The 21,085-nt window shown below is 50.6% G+C and overlaps 1 protein-coding gene across 1 annotated transcript; it reads right to left on the bottom strand.

Moving 5' to 3' along the window:
- Positions 1-3,284: 3,284 nt before the first annotated feature.
- On the bottom strand, positions 3,285-20,613 carry LOC116486733. The gene is given in 6 exon segments (XM_032183181.1): positions 3,285-4,110; positions 7,158-7,248; positions 10,262-10,458; positions 19,576-20,225; positions 20,227-20,262; positions 20,602-20,613. Coding segments are annotated over 6 exon segments (1,812 nt in total).
- Between the last annotated feature and the right edge of the window lie 472 nt (positions 20,614-21,085).

Here is a 21,085-nt window from a genome sequence, read left to right as displayed (position 1 = left end):
ACGTTCAACTTGCAGTGCACCAGAACCCCCAGGTCCCTTTCTGTGGGGCTGCTCTCCAGCCTCTTTTCGCCCCGTCAATAAGCGTAGCCACATGCTATTTCTTTCTCAGGTCTATTTCTTTCTCAACTAAAGCTTTCCATAGTCAGAATCATTTACTCCATTCTGTGCTGCTAAACTGATAATAAATTAAATGGTCTTTCTAGGTTGCACACATTGCTCTTGATCCTTTTGTCTATTCACACTGTTTATTTCACTGATTCAATGTTTATGTCACTATTCACAAGTTAGACCTGCAGCTGCGGTTCCTGCTGCTGTTCCTGCTTCCCGCACCCTTTTAAGGGGAGTTCCTCTAATTAGACTGGGATTGGGGTGATGTTCAAACACAACTTGGCAGGGGCCATCCCTTTAAAAGATCAAAACCTGAAATCTTTTTCATGATGATTTGTAATTACAAAGTGAGTAACTGGTACATGCTTCACATCCGTGAGTTGTACATTAACTTGGCAGTTTGGTTTCATGCTCAGTACATAACCAGTATGTGTGCATTGTTTACTGATAAGCTTTTGCTCAGCCAGGTCCAACGCCTCCCGGACACCCCTTGTTCTGACTTCAGGACTTGCAGTTCCTCCCTGAGGGGGAGGAAGGGGTTGCTTTCCTATCTGCACCTGGCAGACTTTGTTATTTACCATCTTAATACTAGCCTATGTAATACACAATAAATGTTTGTTCATTGTCTTTTGTATTATAAAACAAGGAGTTCCGTTTGAGGAGCAGGAGTTGCAAAAGCTCCCTGCTGAAGTAAGATGTATAATACTTGGCTAGAAACTATGAAAATTCTTTTGCTTAATGTAACGTGAGAACCCCCTCCCCTTCTCTCCTTCTGCATCTCAGTTGCCTCTTTTGTTCAAAGACCCTGCTGCAAAGCTCATGTAACCATCTCCTGATAAGTTGCTAAACTAGTGTATCAACATCCTGCCTTCCTGTCTCACGCTGGGCCAACATGACCAAATAAAAAAAAGAAGTTGAACCACAACGCGGAGGAAGACTATGGCCTTCATCTTCACGACCACCAGAGGGACAGAGATGACCCCCTAGCAACAGTGCACGCAGTCGCAGAATATACCAGGATGTGCTGCGTAATCCCAGAATTACCAAGATATAAAAAGGGACCCTGGCGGGGGTAAGGTGCGCGCCGTTGGTGGAGCCGAGACTCCCCGGCCGCCCAGCGCTGTTTTGCTTGCTGTTGCTTACTCAGTAAATTCTTTTCTATTATTAATGCAATGCTCTCTGAAAATTAATTAAGGGGGAAACTTATAACAGCCTACATTGCAGCTACAGTGAAGTTGTCTGAAATCAATACCATGGCAGCCTGTACCAGGGCTTTGGCACCCACCCTGCACAGATGTGAGACCAGGGAGCTGCCCTTTGAGCGAGAGCTCAGGAGCAGCCCCACATCCACAGAGCATGGCCCTGGGCTCTGGCAGAGCGATGCCGCTGGATGTCCTGCCCTCATGGCACTGCACTTCGGGACCTGTCCAGCTCCGGGCATGTGCCAGCAGTAGCCTCAGGCCTCGTGCCCAGTGCAGAGCATGGGTAGGCCGAGAGCCGGAATGGCTCTGCCCTCTGCTGTGCTGCTCCCACTGAGCTGCAGGCCGGGGAGGAAAGCCAAGTGTCCCCTGCCCTGTGGCACCCAGGCAACTCAGGACATTGGCTGTGGGGAAGGGAGCCGGGGCAGGCACAACTAGGGCAGGCACAACTAGGCCCAGAGATCTGCTCAGCTCCTGCAGCTGGCATGGCACGGCTTGGCTTGGCACCTCAAGGGGGGCTCTGCCATCCTCCTCTCCTGCCACACACATGGATGCACAAGGACCAAGTGTGAGGCCAAGGGCAGAGCTGTGCGTTCCTGCTGGCTGCCAGGGGCCCACATCCGTGCCTCAGAGCACTCCATGTGCAGGAAGACATGGGCACCCGTTCAATTGATCAGCAAGGACAATGAGATGCTGGTGCTGACCAAAAAAGTAGATCCTTTCTCCTATGAAGAAAGGCTGAGAGAGATGGGGATGTTCAGCCTGTGGAAGAGAAGGCTCTGGGAACACCTCATTGGAACCTTTCAGAGCTTAAAGGGGTTTAATAAAGAGGATGGAGAAAAAAATTATTTGTGTGGATTATGCTGGAAAAGGGGGAATGGTCTTAAACTAAAAGAAAATAGTTTCAGGCTACACATTAGGAGGAAATGCTTCACTGTCGGTGTAGTGAGGCAATGGCACAGGCTGCCCAGAGAAGCTGTGGATGCCCCATCCCTGGAGGTGTTCAAGGCCAGGCTGGATGGGGCTTGGCCAACCTCATCTGGGGGGAGGCAGCCTTGCCTGTTTCAGGGGGGTTGGAGTTAGATAATCTTTAAGGTCCCTCCCAACCCTAACCATTCTATGACTCTATGATCCTTCACCCCGTGTGCAATAAGCCAATTCGCACGCACTCAGGAGAGATATTGCTTTTATTCAGGCCTCAGAGCTCGGTGCAGTTTCCACAGATCAAGCACAGCCGATGTCAACTTCCTGGCTCCATGGAGACATGAAATTCATGACTATTCAGCGATCTAATACAAATTCATTCTTAGCTACCTGAGTTTTGTGCTCATGTAGCATCATTCTTAATGGCTGCTTTTCAGGAACTTCTGCGCATGCCTTCCTTTCTGTGGGAGTCCTTGGTGGTGTTCCCCGATGAAGCACCCTAACCCCTTTTATCCATCCATGGCCACATGTCACCGAAGCACAACCTCAGGCTACTTGCTATCAGCAACTTTCCTTGGTTTCTCCCAGAAGGAGCATTCTGTCCCTGATCAAAGGGAGCCTAGGTTAAAAGTTAAACATATTTCTTGTCCTATACTACATATATGATAACTGATTAAAGGGAAGCTCAATAAAAATAGACAATTCCTTTTCATTTCTAAGGGAGAGTTGGTTCCATTACACTGGGACTTGGGGGTCCCATCTGTGTGTGTGAACACCTGGTGGTGTGCCCAGAGCCAGGACACAAGAGTATGGGCACTGCTGGAGGCACAAGGACACCCGCGGAGGCATCAGGAAAGTCTTTTTTTGCTGTGCAGGTGTCTGAGGCTGTCCAGAGCGGTGCTGGGGTCTCCATCCCCGGAGATGTCCAACACCCAGTGGACACGGCCCTGGGTAGCTGGTGCTGGGGACCCTGCCTGGGCAGGGACAGAACATGCGGGGTGCAGAGTTGCCTCCAGCCCCAGGCGTTCAGTGGATCTGTGGTGCTGGGATTCATCACAGCCGTGCGATAAGGATACCCAGGGTAATCACAATAATGATGAGGACAATCAGCGCACAAGCCAGGACAACTCTCCGGGATGGCCTCCAGCTGAATCTCGCCCTCTTTATCCTGCCAGCTCTGTACCTCGCCATGTGATACGCCACCTTCTCTTCTGTTAAATTGGGCTCCAGGTACATCTCATTGCTGTAGTACCTGTCCCCATTCACCCGCACCATGCAGCGGACCATCCCCATCAGCTCCATGACCTGGTGGTCCCGTTCGGCTCCAGTTGCCCGGTTGTTGAAGCCACAGTACCTGTTCCTGCATCTCTCGATCAGCTTGTGGAGAGCTTTGTTGTCAGTACAGGACACATAGTCATGCAGAGATCTCTCCCCCAGCTCTTCCGCACGGGTAAATATGACAATCGTGTGCCCCAGAACATCAGCTCCAAAGATGTCCTGCAGTCTCTCTGCAGCCTCCTCATCCTCCTGGGTGAATCGGCCCAGCTGGGTCACCAGCAGCAGCACGTGGGGGCCCGGGGAGGACAGCCTGATGCACTGGATAATTTCTTGGTGCACCTCACTGCTGGCACCTTCGGGGTTGAAAATGTCGGCCGTGTCAACCACCGTGAAGTCCTCGCCGTCCCAGTGCCCCTGTGCACTCTCACAGCTCATGGTCACTGGCTGGTTGGACAGCTTGGACTCAAAGACGCATTCCCCGAGGAGGGTGTTCCCCGTGGCGCTTTTCCCCCCACCAGCCTTCCCGGCCAGGATCAGCCTCATCTCCAAGCCCCCACCGACCCCGGGCTGCATGTACTCACGACGGACGGCCACGGTCACGCTGCGGAGACAAAAGCAGACACCCAGGGCTCCGTCAGCAGGATCCCAGATGCTGGGAGCATCACTGACAGCAGAAGGGATTTTCATTAAAAGCGGGGATGGTTTCGAAACCTCACTGCTGGCCACTGGAGGCTGCGGGGCTCTGTGTGCCCCCGCTGTGGGAAGGGCTCGGGGGCACTGCAGCTGGGTCTGGCTGCAGTGGCACCGGGACAGACTGGGTCCCCCCTGCATGCCTGGACATCAGAGCAAGAGCAGCGAAACTGGCATCTGTGGATCGCACTGCCGCGTGTGCAGTCACAGCAGTGCACGGACAGCAGCAAGGAACAGAAATTCAAAATAACAGCTGGAGCTGCGAGGTGCTGCGGGGAAACAGAGCCTCTGCTCTGTTTCCTCAGTCTTAGCCTCAGTCTGCACAGGATTACAGGCAAGGGGGAAGGCAGCAAGGCGGCAGGGACCCTCGGGTGGTGGCAAGAACCCTCGGGGCAGTGACACTCGTGCAGCCGGGGCCCCGTGTGGGGCTGAGCACGGTGCCCAGGGGCTCTCCTGGGCTGGTGCTGTGCCAAGTATGGGGAGCGAGGAGTGGGGAGAAGGGAAAGAGAGAGGAGGGGACAGCGGGAAGAGCCACTTCCCTGCCCCGCTGCCCTGTGCCAGGTCCCCAGGCACCCTCGGAGCCCTCCCTGCCGGCACGGAGCCTCGCAGCCCCTGGCCTCCCGCCCGTACCTTCCTGCACGTCCTGCGCTGGCGTTCGCCTTGTCCCCGCAGGATGCTCACAGCCACCAGGAACTGACAGCGGAGACGGCCGGTGTCAGCCTGGAGAACTGTGCTCATGCCACAAGGGCAGCACCGGCTCCTCCCGCACCAGCCCCCAGCTTGGTTTCGATTCTGTGCAGCACTGGAGTTGCGGGCAACTCTAACGCTACTTCCTGTAATTCCTGTAATTGCTCCAGAAACAGTCTGGCCTCAGAGTTATTTAACTCCCGCGATGATCTGTGCTTAGTTTTCAAGCAGTTTCTCCTGCTGCTGGTGGGACTGGAGGCAGAGCCCTGACAGAAGAAGGGGCAGGAGACGAGGCAGCTGCAGCCTGCATCGCAGTCAGGGGCTGGGACAGACCCCACACACCGCTCTGGCTCAGGGCTGGAGGTTCAGGTGCCGGACGAGGGCACTGAACTGACGGCGATTCTGGGGGGAGGCTCCTGCTCCAGCCGGGGGCCGTGCACATCCTCTGCGAGCTTGGCAGGTTTCCCAAAGCACTGCAAGGGTTGCCAGTGACCGATCTGAGTTTCCCTGCTAGCTCCTCTTTCCCCAAGGCATTGGGACGCCCTCCCAAGCTGAGGAGGAGCAGCCCTTGCCTGGGCTGTCCCCATCTGCCACCACGGTGCAGCGAGGCCCAGCCACGCTCCCCTGCCCCTGTGGCCCCTGCTCCTGGGCTGTGCAGGGCTGGCAGAAATGTGCCCTGCCCCTGGCACGGGGTATGGGGCTGCCAAACGCTGCTCCCTGCCTCATGGGGTGCGCAGCCATCTTGTGGGTGCGTGCATGCGTTTACCCTCGGCTATTCAACCACTTCCTGCATGCACACACAGCAGGCAGCATGCACACACCGGGTGTGTTAGTGACCCGAAGGTCGCACATGCAAAAGACGACAGAAGTGGACCGGGAAATCTACACCAGCAGATCCAATGGTTATAAAAATGGAGCAGGAGAAGGAGGGAAAAGAGGTGGAACTTATGGTAGATGCACAAGCAACGTACTCAGTTTTAAATAAAGCATTAGTATCAGTGGGGAATGATTACATTGTAGTGAAGAGGGCAACTGGCCAATCTGGAATAGCATATTTCTGCAAACCATTGAAATATAAGTATGGGAAACAGTGGGGCATTCACAAGTTCCTATACATGCTCAACTCTCCGGAGTCACGCCTAGGAAGAGACTTATTGGAAAGATTACAAGCAAACATTTCATTTAAAAATGGGGAGATTATTCTGGAGGTAAATGATCAAAGACACGTGGAAGCGTTGAGTTTGATATTGACAGCTATTGAGACCAAAGAGGAAATTAGTGAGGAAATCCTAAGTCAAATGTTTTCCAGAGTACGATCTAATGTACCAGGGAAGGCGAAAAATGCACTTCAACAGTACCCCTTGAAAAAGGAAGATAGAGAAGGAATTAGCCCGATAATTGATTAACATACTTAACACCAGAGCTAACTTGGTTTACCATTTTAGACCTGAAGGATGCCTTCTTTTGCCTCCCTCTCCATGAAGCCAGTCAGAAAATCTTTGCATTTGATTGGAAAGGCCCTAGGAGTGGGCACAAAACACAGCTCACATGGACAAGGTTGCCTCAGGGCTTTAAGAACTCTCCCACCTTGTTCGGAGACGGACTTGCAAAGGACTTGGAGACCTGGGAAGCCCCATCAGGAGAAGGAAGGCTGTTGCAATACGTAGATGACTTCCTAATAGCCACCCAGACAGAAGCATGTGTGGCCTGGACAGTAAGCCTCCTAAACTTTCTGGGACTACAGGGGTACAGGGTATCGAAGCAGAAGGCCCAGGTGGTTAAGTTGATCTATGAGGGTTATGAGGTTAGTGCCGGACAGGAGACCTTGAGGCAAGATCGTAAAGAAGCGATATGTTAAACCCCAAAACCTGAGACAATAAAAGAACTGCGAACCTTTTTGGGAATGACAGGGTGGTGCAGATTGTGGATCTATAATTACAGATCGCTTGTAAAACCGCTGTATGTGCTCATTGCAAATGGGAACAGGGAACTCCAATGGACAAAGGAGGCCACACAAGCTTAGGACCAACTAAAGAAGGCCCCCATGTCAGCTCTAGCTCTGTGACTCCCAGATGTAAATAAACCATTCTTCCTTTTCTCCCATGAGAAACAAGGGATTGCCCTGGGAACACTAGCACAGGACCTGGGCCCATATCGAACGGCAGTTGCTTATTTTTCTACGCAGTTGGATGCTACCACTAAGGGATGGCTGGGAAGCCTCAGAGCTGTTGCAGCAGTGGTGCTAAATATCTAGGAAGCACGCAAGTTCACCTTGGGACAGAAGACAACTGTGCTAGTGTCTCACACAGTGTCCACAGTGCTGGAAGTGGAAGGCGGTCACTGGCTTTCCCCACAAAGGTTCCTGAAATCAGCAGAAACCAAGGGGAGCCAGTACACCGTGACTGCCTGGAGACCATTGAAGCTACCTACTCCAGCCGTCCAGATCTGAAGGACACTCCTTTTGATGATGTGGGAATATGGGAGCAGCTACGTCATCAGTGGAAAACGACATGCTGGGTATGCAGTTACCACTTGCAAAGACATAATAGAATCTGGAAAATAAACATCTATAGGGACTAAATAATGAGATTATTGGAAGCAGTTCAGCTGCCTGAAAAGGTAGCAATCATGTACATTAAGGCACACCAGAAGGTGAGCTGAGAATTGGAGGAAGGAAATAATCTGGCGGACAGAGAGGCAAAAGAAGCAGCAGAAGGTGAGGTGGCAACTGAGGGAGCCCTGATTCCAGACAGGCAAATTCTCCTCGAGGGTAAGCTTGTATATAACAAAAAGGATAGAAAATTAATCGAAAGTCAGAAGGGAAAATATAACCAAGAGGGATGGGCTATTACCAAAGACGGGAAGGGGAAGCTAGTCATTCCCTCCAATTTACTGTGGTCACTGGTAAAGAAAGAACACCGGAAAACACATTGGGGAATAGATGCTTTGTATAACTATCTAATTGACAAAAAAAATATTGCCAGGAACTTATATGCTACCATCACCCAAATAACTGAACAATGTGATCTTTGTCTCCAGACTAAACCCAAAATTGCCCCCAAACCAAAACTGTGTCAAATTGGAAAAGGCCATGGGCCCGGGCAACAGTGGCAAATTGACCTTTCTGAACTTTCAAGAAAAGGGGGGGGTGTCAATATTTACTGGTGTTAACAGACAGATTCCTTTTCAGGATGGCCAGAGGCTTTCCCCACTAGGACTGCCAAAGCCTGAGAGGTAACTAAGTCTCTTGTAGAGAAAACTTTGAAGCCACAGTGGGAAGGACTATACCAGGTGCTCCTTACAGCCCTCACCACAACTAAGATCAAGGAATGGAGTGCCTGGATTCACCATTCTCAAGTGAAGAAAGCTCCAGAACCCCCTGGAAAGTAATGCCAGGTAATGGTGAACTGAAACTAAAGCTCAGTCGAGTAAAATGAGGACATTATGGTCAGGAGTAGTTAGTAACATAGTCAGCAGGAGTCTAGTTAACAGAATTGTTTTATTTCTATGGCTTATAAATTGTAGTTGTGATTCAAGAAGGTGCCTCTAGGATAATAGAGAATGGTTAGCGGCCTTGGTCCGAAGCTGTAACAACAGAAGATAGAGCATTAATGGAAAGTTAGCAGTTGTGGTTATTTGGCGAACAAATGGTGACCTTTTATATACATGATAAGAATGGCAAAAAATAGGGAAAGAATGGACACACCAAAGAACCGTAGGGGACAAAATTCACTGGAACAGGCTGCCCAGGGAAGTGGTGGAGTCACCATCCCTGGAAGTCTTCAAAAGACGTTTAGATGTAGAGCTTAGGGATATGGTTTAGTGGAGGGCTGTTAGCGTTAGGTTGAAGGTTGGACTCGATGACCTTGAGGTCTCTTCCAACCTAGAAATTCTGTGATTCTGTGATTCTGTGAAAATTAAAATAGGGTGCTGAATGATTAATGGAACGACCCACGAGAAAGTAACGGGGATTTTAGTAAAACCGATTTCCAAAAGTGGCCAACAAGAAGGTTGCATCTGCCCAGGTAAATCAGATTGCTGGTATAATTTTATATTAACACAGACTGTAGTCATTAGCTGTTTGTTTTTGGCTGTACTTCCTACAACAGTGAGACAAAACTAAAACAGCCCCTACAATCATCCTTAATGGCATTGGGAACTAGCCAATGGCAAGTTTCAAAGGCGTTACCGAGATGGGAAAAGGCTGAAAACCGAGACCACAAACTAATAATAGATGCACTTAGTATGGTTCAAGATAATGCATCTTTAGCTCTTAGTTGTTTACAAGCACGGTTATGGATTCAGGCAACAGCTGCCTTGATCATTAGGGAAGGAAGTGAAGGCATTTTTCCGGCTGAAGTCCAAAAGACTGTTTGGGACAATGCCAATGATTTTGAGAAGAAGTTTCAATCTTGGTGGACTCTGGTAAATTTTACCTATGACCCCATTGTTAATGTGAGGAATGTTTTAACAATTCGTGTCCATAGAGAACAATTCTGTTTGAATCCTGTCTGCCTCTGGGCCCTGCACTGGCAATTTAATTCTTGAACCACAGATGCTGTGTCCCAGTCTCCCCCTCATTCTAGTCAGTTTATCACTTCTTAAGTTTATGAACCTGTTTGCTTTTGTTATTCCGGACTTCTATTTCTAACACTGCTATAGATGTGTCTGTGAATGGCTGGGGAAGAATGTTTTAATTACTCGTGTGTCTGGGAGTTTCAGAACAACTGATAACAACTAGTGACTGTTATGGGATACTATGTGGATCTTTGGTATCTGGTTAGGGGGGGCCGAGAGGAAGGAGAAAGAAGCTGAAGGACGGCTGGGAGACAAGACTTGAAGAGGATGTTCTATAAACTTGGTATGGTGCCAAGTAAGTACAAAGGGGGAGAGGAAGACTACGAGCCTTCAGCATGAAAGACCCCTAGAGACCCCCAGAAGAGACCCCAGAGGAGACTGCGCATGCTCCAGTAGGAGGGACTGCACCCCGGAAGCTAATTATAATAATCTATTTTTTTTAGAAGTAGTAATGAATATGTATTAGTCTAGGAGCATAAAAATCAGCTGCTTGATGTAACTGGTGTGCGTCCTGGTGGAGCGGAGACTCCCGGTGCACCCAGCGCTGTTTGCTTACCTCTATTCCTTTATATTCTTTCAATAAATCCTATTTTTTTATTTAATCCTAATTTGAATCCTGAGCCATTTATAACAATTTTGGGGCTCGTCCGGGATGGCTATAGTTCCTGAATTCTGATTTAATCTAGGAGAGGCGCCCCACCATTTGGTGGCTCCTGTTTGAGTCAGATCGGGACTAATGCCATCCTGAACCTGAATAAAGGTAAGCAAAGAATTTGATTTTTTTTGAGCTCCCTTGCCGTCTGTGTTTTTGTGCCCATAATTCTGCTCGCGAAGATCCGGACGAAGACGACAGGGTCGTTTGGATACCGTTCGGTTGGATTCCGGTGTCTGGGATCGAACCGGACGAAGACGACAGTCGTTTGGATACCGTCTGGTTCGATCCCAGACGAAGATGCTTGTGGATACCGTCCGGTTGGACTCTGGATGAAGACGACTGATTCGTAAGATACCGTCCGGTTGGGTAAAGGTACGGTTGCCCGTGTTTGTGTGTGAGAGTGTAACTGAGACTTCTAACGTCAGCGTGAAGGTCTTTTTGTTTTCTCACCGGTTCTAATCTCCTGTTGGGGGGGGCTGGGCTGGTGAATGGAGTGATACGTGGGTGGGTGATAGGTCCTAAACCCCCTGCAAGACACTCTCACTGGGGGCAACCAAGGGCTGTGGGAATTGCCACTAGTAAAATTCCCGGATGGGTCAGATAAAATCGAAGACCAAGGACCAGAAAGGGAGCAAATTACCAGATATATGACCAAAAAGTCCATTATGAATAATGATTAGAAATTGGAACAATAGGGGCCCCAGAAAATTAAAGAGTAAATTGAAAATGATCCAGTATTTTATGATAGAATGACCAAAAGAACCCTTAAGACCCCATGTATTTTGATCCACGGAGGACGGGGTCTGTCAGGCTTTGAACATTAATAGTAGAATACCTGTGGATCCGGAAAAGAGCAAGCTGAAACATTGGAATTAGAAATTAGAGAGCAATTGATCAAGAATGAATATGTGCTACTGTGCTGTGCTGCACTTATACCTCCAGATAACAGGAGCCTCTCGGACCCCGAGAACCAGATCAAAAACAACCTCATGGTTCAGACTTTAATCAAGGGGTCTGAGATAAGGAGGACTGTTCACAAAGGGACAGGTTATGCATATGTATAGGAATGTTCATGTATATGTAACTCTTTACTAAAGCAATTTGCCACATTAGGAGTGCATGACTTTGGTGGGACTACCTGCCCCGTGCTGCATGGAACTGAGTAAACATACCTACTTTAAAATCTTACTGATTGTGGAGTCAGCTTTCTGTGAGTCATTTTGGTGAGCCAGGCAGGAGACACTCTGCTCGGCTGCAGGATCGGCTGCAGCGTGGACGCCCCTAGGTGCACCCTGAGCATTTTGCTCAGAGGGGACTCCACTCTCAGCTGCTCACCGCAGGAGCAAAGATCTCCTGAAACTGCAGACAAACGGTATGTTTTCAGCTGCTGGAGGGATACTAACGGGAGTGTTAATAATTGTATGTGTTTTTATGTATGTATTTTGTGTTGTATTTTATGTTGAAATTTTGTATATTGTAATATTTGCATATTGTATGTATTTTGTGTTGAAAGTATTTGTGTAAGTGTAAGGGTTTGAAACAAAGTGTTACAAGTCACTTCACGAAGAACACAGTCAGAGACAATACTTATTTGGTTGGTTATCATTCTAAATTATATTCCTGTGGTATGAATGAGATGTGCTGGAGGCCTTCGTGTGCGATTGTGCTGTATGAGTGAGACACAGCGTTGCTGCAAAGCGAGTGCAGAGTTCCGATCCGTTGTTCCATACTCTCCGCAAGGGGAGTGGGCAGAGACGAACGAAGTGCTTGACAGACTGAAAAGAAGTGCTGTTTTATCCAAGTTTGAGTGGTGGTGCCTAATATATGGGTGTATCTTGTGTATCTTGTGTATCCTATTTTTGCTCTTAAATGTTTTGACTGTGACAAGAAAAAGGCAGGAGCATGATATGACATGCTTCCTGCAACATATGAGGCCCGCAAAGGCCGAGACCTGGACTCGCTGAGACCTGAACAGGCCTAGAGACTGGAGCGGCGCTGGGAGACCAGAGAAACTACGGAGGGACTACCGCTGGACGGAGAGAGCCCTGAGAGACGCTGCAGAGCCACAGACGGCTGTTTGCTTACCTCTATTCCTTTATATTCTTTCAATAAATCCTATTTTTTTATTTAATCCTAATTTGAATCCTGAGCCATTTATAACAGTTAACATGGCTAATGCCTTTGTGCTTACTATACGTAATGGCACAGTTTATGTTATCCACCCCATCATTGCACTAGGATTAAACCATGAGGAGACAGTGCTCTGTCCTTCAGAGCATAGAACATGGGCACGGATGGAGAATGGGAGATGGCAGTCTGTAAATCTAGAATCATGTGTTACCCGGGAACAACAAGGATTTATTTGTGAAAGCAATACAATTGATGCTCAGGATGTATGTCTTGACACGGAGCAAGGTGTCTGTCACTTTGAAATTCATCCAAATACTAGTCAAAAGACTGTGCTTGTATATATCGGTCAAGGCTGTGTGTGTTTAAGAACTGCTTGTGATTTTGTAGAAGTAGATAAGGAGAACATAACTCTCCCTAGCAAAAATCATTCTAACTTTTGTATTTGTAACTTTGTTAGAATCATCGGGTGTCATTTTCTATATTTGGCACCAGTGGTATCCCACCAGTTGATCAAGTCTAACAACACAATGTACACTCTAATCCCTGTCCATCATGATACAAAGGCAAAGAGCAAAACAGGACACAAATCACAGCTGGTGGGATACACTCTTTGGATGGTCGCCAACTGCAACTGGGATTTTGAACACATTGTGTCACCCAATTATTGGTTTATAGATATTACAGAATCACAGAATCACAGAATTTCTAGGTTGGAAGAGACCTCAAGATCATCGAGTCCAACCTCTGACCTAATGCTAGCAGTCCCCACTAAACCATATCCCTAAGCTCTACATCTAAACGTCTTTTAAAGACTTCCAAGGAAGGTGACTCCACCACTTCCCTGGGCAGCCTGTTCCAATGCCTAACAACCCTTTCAGTAAAGAAGTTCTTCCTAAGATCCAACCTAAAACTCCTCTGGCTCAACTTAAGCCCATTCTCCCTTGTCCTGTCACCAGGCATGTGGGAGAACAGGCCAACCCCCACCTTGCTACAGCCTCCTTTAAGGTACCTGTAAAGAGCAATAAGGTCACCCCTGAGCCTCCTTTTCTCCAGGCTGAACAAGCCCAGCTCCCTCAGCCGCTCCTCGTAGGACTTGTTCTCCAGGCCTCTCACCAGCTTCATCGCCCTTCTCTGGACCCGCTTAAGCACCTTGATGTCCTTCTTGCAGTGAGGGGCCCAAAACTGAACACAGTACTCGAGGTGCGGCCTCACCAGAGTCGAGTACAGGGGGACGATCACCTCCCTAGCCCTGCTGGCCACACTGTTTCTTATGCAAGCCAGGATGCCGTTCTCCTTCTTGGCCACCTGAGCACACTGTTGGCTCATATTCAGCCGACGATATTAGTTGGTATAAGTTTGATATTGTCTTTGTAATATTGTTTGGAATTGGAAATCATTACAACGAATGTCTATATTATCTTCCTTGACAAAAGTGCATGGCAAGGCATTGAGGGGTACATACCATAGAGACTGAGAAGAAGAATTTTTGTATTAACTAAAAGAATTTACTAGATTTTCCAGAAAAGGGAGGACTGAATCATTGGGATTAGAAATTAGAGAGTGATCGATTAAGAATGAATAGGTGCTATATTTGCGATGTACTGCGCCTGTGCTGCGCTTAGGCCTCCAGATAACAGGAGCCCTTCGGACCCCAAGAAGCAGATCAAAACAACCTTACGGCCCAGATTGTGACCAAGGCCTCAGAGAGCACACGCAAAGAGATGAGGTGAAAAGTTCAACCCTGATGAAGACATCTTACTTCATCCCCACGACCCTCAACGCCCACCACCACAAGGCACTGAGCAAGCACAGACAAGAGGAATTTATGGAAATGACTTCTTGGAGCTAATTTTAATACTACGTAGGGACAGGTTATGCATATGTATAGGCGTATCGGGAAACTTCATGCATATGTAACTCTTTACTGCATATAACCACGGCAAATTACCACGTTAGGGGTGCACGACTTTTTTGGGACTACCCCCCGTGCTGCCCAGCGCTGAATAAACATACCTACTGTACAGTCTTAGTGACTGTGGAGTCAGCTTTCCATGAGTCAGCTGTGAGGTCTCCACGCATCCTTCTCCTTTAGCAGCCTCCTCATTCAGTCAGCCGGGCGCAGTGCTGCTGAGGGTGAGGCTGGGTTTGAGTCCTCATGCAGCCTCACGCATGCTTGTGCACGCGGTGCACGGGCCCTCTGGGGAGGCCACGGGCTTGAGGATTTCCCGAGGCTGCCTCTCCTCTTCCCACTCCTTAGGCTGTGCTGTGCCAGGCTCAGGGCAGATGGGGCAGCAGCCGTTGGTTACAGCCTGAGGCACAGTGCAGGGTGCAAAGTCCTGCCCCAAAACCTCGCTATCTGTGTGCCTGAGCCAGCTCTGGCCCTGCTGGGGCTGTGCAGGGCAGGCCGAGGGCCTGCGGTGATCCACCACAGAATCCAGTGGGTGTTTTTTGCTCAACACATGACTTCTTGTAAACGGAGTGCTTCAGCCTGGCCATTTGAGCACTCTGTGCATTTCTGGGCTGCTGGAGGGCTGCGGAATGCGCTTCTGCTTTCTCCTTCTGCCTTCATGCTGCTCCTGATGGTCCCAGGGGACCGCTGCTGGGGCCTTGGGGCCGTGGGCTGCCCACACCGTGGTGTCAAGGCCTGGCGGGGAAGCTGGAGCTAGTCTTGGGGCTAGGGGGGGCACACTGACAGCTGTCTGACACCGAGCCCAGACGAGCTGCTCCCGGCTCTGCACAGGCTGCATTAGAGTTGAAGCTGCCCAGCAGCATGGGGGACAATAAGAAAGGCTTTTTGAAGTAGATTAATGGGAAAAGGAGGAGCAGAGCAAACGTTGGTCTGATAGATGATGAGCACGGTTGCCTCACAATGAGGGACATAGACAAAGCAGAGACACTGAACACATTTTTCACCTCTGCCTCTGTCTTGAACACCAATGATGGGCTCTGAGGCCCCAGCTACCCACAGCTGGGGGATGGCAACAGCCAGCATGACAAACTCCCAGTTAACCCTCAACCTGTGCAGACTGGCTGCTCCACCTGGATGGATACAAGCCAATGGGGCCTGATGGGATTCGTCCCAAAGTCCTCTGAGAACTAGCTGGTGTCAGCTAGATCATTGTCATTGCCATTCAACAATATGAAGTTTAACAAGAGTTTGACATTTTTGGTCTGTTCTCCCACGTGCCTGGTGACAGGACAAGGGGGAATGGGCTTAAGTTGTGCCAGAGGAGTTTTAGGTTGGATCTTAGGAAGAACTTCTTTACCGAAAGGGTTGTTAGACATTGGAACAGGCTGCCCAGGGAAGTGGTGGAGTCACCATCCCTGGAAGTCTTTAAAAGACGTTTAGATGTAGAGCTTAGGGATACGGGTTAGAGGGGACTGTTCGTGTTCGGTCAGAGGTTGGACTCGATGATCTTGAGGACTCTTAAAACCTAGAAATTCTGTGTGTGTGTGAAGAGCAAGTGTCGGATTCTGCACCTGGGAAAGGGCAACAGAGCAACCCTGGTTATACAGACTGGGGGACGAGACGCTGGAGAGCAGCCAGAAGAAAGGGTTCTGGGGGTTTGGATCGACAGCAAACTGAGCACAAGCCAGCAGCGTGCCTTGGTGGCCAAGAGGGCCAACCGTATCCTGGGCTGCATCAAGGACAGCACTGTAGGTCAAAGGAAGTGATCGTCCTGCTCTGCTCTGCGCTGGTGCGGCCCCACCTCGAGTACTGAGTGCAGCTCTGAGCACCACAGTACAAGAAAGATAAAAAACTGTTAGAGAGCGTCCGAAGAAGGGCAACAAAGGTGGTGAAGGGTCTAGAGGGGAAGACATATGAGGAGCGGCTGAAGTTGCTTGGATTGTTCGGCATGGAGAAGAGATGAGGGGAGGCCTCATGGCGGCCTGCAGCTCCCTCACGAGGGGAGCGGAGGGGCAGGTGCTGAGCTCTGCTCTCTGGGGACAGCGACAGGACCCGAGGGAACGGCATGGAGCTGGGACAGGGGAGGGTCAGGCTGGGGGTTAGGGAAAGGGTCTGCACCCAGAGGTGGTCGGGCACTGCTACAGGATGCCCAGTGTCGTGGGCATGGCCCCAAGATTGATGGAGCTCAAGGAGCGTTTGGACACCGCTGTCACACACAGGGGCTGGTCCTCTGGGGACCCAGGAGTTGGACTCGATGATCCTTGTGGGTCCCTTCTAGTTCAGATATTCGATCATTCCGTGATACTAAGTAATCAGCATGTTTTTCATGTCTGAGAGTCATAAATTAACAGAGCAGTTTGGGTTAAAGTTCAGTAGGTAATCAGAATGTGCATCACATCTAGGAGTCTTAGAGTTGACTTTGTCAATTGTCCTTAAGGACCAACTGGAATCAAAACATTGACATATACGTATACATTCACACATACATGCATAAATATATCTATACGTTTATAGACCATTTCTGGGATGGTAAATAACAAGGTCTGCCAGGTGCAGATAGGAAAGCAGCCCCTTCCTCCCCCTCAGGGAGGAATTGCAAGTCCTGAAGTCAGAACAAGGGGTGTCCGGGAGGCGTTGGACCTGACTGAGCAAAAGCTTATCAGTAAACAAGGCGCGCATACTGGTTATGTACCGAGAGTGAAACCAAACTGCCAAGTTAATGTACAACTCACGGATGTGAAGCACTTACCAGTTACTTGCTTTGCAAATCACCATGAAAAAGGTTTTGGGTTTTGATCTTTTAAAGGGATGGCCTCTACACCAGGTCCCTGGGTGGCTGCAGGAGAAAGCAGCACCCTCCCCATGAGGCTCCTGCAGCACCCAGGCACACGCATGCCCTGGGCCACCTCGACGCCGTCCTGGCAGCACAGTTTCGCCACCCCTGCCATCCCACCCGTGTCTTCAAGCAGCTTCCATGCTGGCCTCACCTGTGTAGCCGCGCTGCAGCAGAGTCAGTGTCCCCATGGAACCCTCGCAGCCACCACGAAGTGGCAGCAGCATTGGCAGCGGTGTTGGTGGCGGCGTTGGCACTGGCAGCCTGGAGCACAGCTATGGCTGCTGGCACCCTGTGCCCGGCACTGGTGCAGGCACAGGAGAGCATTCAGCCTCCTGGCATGGACACTCGGCAGCCTACAGATACCCACGCACCAGCCCAGATCTTGGTTTCAATCCCGTGCAGCTCTGGAGGTGTGACTTTGGGGTTAGTTGTCCACTTCGCTGTCTGCATGTCAGCATTAGCCTCGCAGTGCTGCTCTGCTTCTAACCCAGCGTGCTTCCCCGGGCCCCCTTGCCTGTGCTCCAGTGTTTGAATGCAAAAATTAGCTGGAAATGAGAAGTGTGGCAGAGGAGGGGAGCAGGCCCAGCCTTGGCTTGTTCTTGTGGCAACCCCCCTACCCACAGCACTGCTGCTGCTCTTAACACAGCAACAGACACGCCCCGGGTGGAGGTGCACACAGGGCCTGCATTTTGCTGTAATCCTAAGGTTAAATGCTCATTTTCTTGCCATTCTAAGCAAGCGGTGCAGAATTATTACAGGGCTGCTTGCATTTCAAGCCTTCTTCCAGGTCAGCAGAAGTATTCTTTACCTCTGTGGCAATGTGTTGGGGCCCTCAGAGTCTCCAGCAGTTTGTGGCACACAGCCCCCAACCCCTCCAACACACTTCTTCTGCCCCTTCCCTTTGAGGAGCAGCTGAGGGAGCTGGAGTTGCTCAGCCTGGAGAAGAGGAGGCTCAGGGGCGACCTTATCGCTCTCTACAGGTTCCTTAAAGGAGGCTGTAGCGAGATGGGGTTGGTCTGTTCTCCCACGTGCCTGGTGACAGGACGAGGGGGAAGGGGCTAAAGTTGTACCAGGGGTGCTTTAGGTTGGCTATTAGGAAGAACTTCTTTACCGAGAGGGTTGTGAGGCATTGGGATGGGCTGCCCAGGGAAGTGGTGGGGTCACCATCCCTGGAGGTGTTTAAAAGTCGTTTAGATGTAGAGCTCAGTGATACGGTTTAGGGGAGGACTGGTTAGTGGTAGATGAGAGGATGGACTGGGTGATCCTGGAGGGCTCTTCCAGTCTAGATGGTTCTGGGATTCTGTGATTCCTCTTGTCATGCAAGGGATGGGGACAGCCAGGAGTCAGCACTGGATGCCTTCAGGACACGCTGGGATGGTTTTAGGATAGCAATGATACTGCTTATGCCACTGGAGGTCACTGGTACATTTACACACACGGATACCCATACAGCGCTACCTACAACGCAGCTATTACACTAACTCTGGTATTTCCTCCAGTAACAATTCAACCTCAGAGTTATTTAATTGCAGAGATGCACGGTCTGTGTTTAGCTCTGAAGCAGTTTCTCTCGCTGTGATCGCTTGAGGAAGAGGTCAGCCTGGCGTTCTGGGATTCCTCCCCCCTCCTAGGCTGCTTTCCGCAGCCTTTCTGGGTGGGAGAAGAACCTGGGGTGAGTCAGGCAGCCCCCTCCCGAGCACTCCCCCAGCCCCATGCTCAGGACTGGCCACAGAGCTTCCCCTGCCTGCTGCACTCGCCTGGCAAGCAGTGAGACCTCACGCCCTTGCACAGCTCATGGCCACCACCAAACACCAGCCTGGGGGGAGCTGCAGCTTGGGCCTGATCCTGAATGCACCTGGACCATTCTCCACCCTCCCAAACGGCTGTTTCAGCACTGCGGGTCACAGTGCACTGAAGGGCGCCTCTCCACACAGCAAGGCTCAGCATTTATGGGCTTTTATGGGCATTTATTAGATGAGCATTAGATGAGCATTTATTAGATGATCTTCTGTAGACCCAGCGATCACATACAATTACTCGCATTGCCCTGCGAAGGCAGGGGCAGCACAGCCAGCGACACCAGCAGCATCCCACTGCAGAGGGACCAAGGCTGGCACCACGAACCTTCCCAAAGCCCGGAGAAGTTCCTAGAGCCCTGGCTGCCACGGGGAGGACAAGTGGCTTTGATCTCGAAAGCACTGCTCCAGGCTGACCTGTGCTCTGAGGGGGCACATCTCACAGTCCTGATGTTCCCGTTGCTTTCAGCTTGCCGTGTCTTCAGACCAGGGAGGAGAGAGTCAGCACAGTGGTGCTGCCAGCAGGGCAGTGCAGCTCTCTGCCACCCAGCCAAGGTCTCCGGCTTGCCAGCACAACAGAGCAGCAGAGGAGAATTACACGTCGCCAGACACCCATTGCACTCTCGCAGCCTGTCAGGAGAGCAATGGCACGGGCCAAGGGAAAAGGTAGGTCAGTGACGGGACAGGAGGAAACATCAAGAGAGGAAGGAGAGAGTGATCTTCAGAGCACGGCAGGAAAGGCACAAGAGAGGAAATATCGCCCGTCTGACCAAAGCCTTGTTGGCTAGTGTATAGTACAATACTTTCCAAAAGCTGTCTGTGTATGTTCCTCCAGCATTTCTCGCGTGTAACACGGAGCATCTTTGTTCTTCTCTACCATCTCATCAATAATTTTAATGAGGTCTGCAACCTGCTGTTTCCTTGTCTGCTCTGTTGCTCTGTTGCTGAAAGCAATGTACCTATTTCCACATTTTTCTGCAATCCCACTGAGGTGTGTTTCACTTTTCATGAAATCGTGGATATCATCTGGACTCTCAAGTTCTTCTGCTCGGGTGAATAACAGGATCATGTACTTCTGTGCTTCAGTATGGAAAATCTTTGTCACCCACTCAGCCACTTCCTCCTCTTCTTTACAGACGTGGGCCAGTTGCATCACCAGGATGATAGCATGCACCCCTCCATAGAAGTGACGAAGAGCATTTCCAATCAGTTCAGCTGTTTCCTTATTGGCTCTCTGGGTGTGAAAAAGGCCAGGAGTGTCGATAACAACAATTTCTCTTCCACGGAATGAGGCACTCTCTGCACTGTAGCTTTGGGTTACTGAAGCTGCTCCTGTCATATTTTCAAATGCATTCTTCCCAAGGATGGTGTTCCCTGTCGCACTCTTCCCACTTCCAGTTTTGCCCACGAGCAGGATCTTCAGCCTGCGTCCTGGGGGAACAACCAGAGACACGTGTCTGAACCCCACAGCCCTGTGGTGCCAGGACATCCCCTGCATGCCGTGCTCCCAGGGGCAAGAAGGAAAGGCTTTTTACTGCAAAAACACAACTTTAATTCTCACACTAAGACACTGCTGTGCACAAGAGGGGATGGGACAGGGCAGGGGCTGAAGCCGTGTCCCAGCAGCCAAAGCAGGGCTTGCTCAGCGCCGCCAGCCCTGCCCTTCTGCTCGGCTCTCCCACAGGAGGAAAGTTTGTGCTCCAGGAGGAACCTAAACTCAGACAAAGGCTGCCCTGACTAAAAGACCCTCTGGAAAATGGGCCAAAAGCAGCCAAGGCAGGACAGAAGCTGGCAGAGGGAGGGTTTCTCACCCCATGCTGCATGCTCACAGGCAGCCAGCACAGCTCGCCTCCAGTAAGAGCGAGCCTGCGCAGAGCTGGGAGCAGCTCGTCTGGGCCCGGTGTCAGACAGCTGTCGGTGTGCCCCCCTAGCCCCAAGACTAGCTCCGGCTTCCCCTCCAGGCCTCGACAACACGGTATGGGCAGCCCATGGCCCCATGGCCCCAGCAGCGGTCCCCGGGGACCATCAGGAGCAACACGAGGGACCTCAGGGGAGTCTGGATAAGGCTGCCTCAGAGGGCCAGCACCCAGACCTCTTCCAAAGGCAGAAAGAGAAAGCAGAAGTGCATGCCGCAGCCCTCCAGCAGCCCAGAAATGCACAGAGTGCTCAAACGGCCGGGGTGAAGCACTGCCTTTACAAGAAGTCGCGTGCTGAGCCAAAAACACCCACTGGATTCTGTGGTGGATCACCGCAGGCCCTCGGCCTGCCCTGCACGGCCCCAGCAGGGCCAGAGCT

The sequence above is a fragment of the Aythya fuligula genome, chromosome 2, assembly GCF_009819795.1.
Source record: "Aythya fuligula isolate bAytFul2 chromosome 2, bAytFul2.pri, whole genome shotgun sequence".
In the NCBI taxonomy this organism is placed as follows: Eukaryota; Metazoa; Chordata; class Aves; order Anseriformes; family Anatidae; genus Aythya; species Aythya fuligula.
This window is presented reverse-complemented; position numbering and strand designations above follow the sequence as displayed.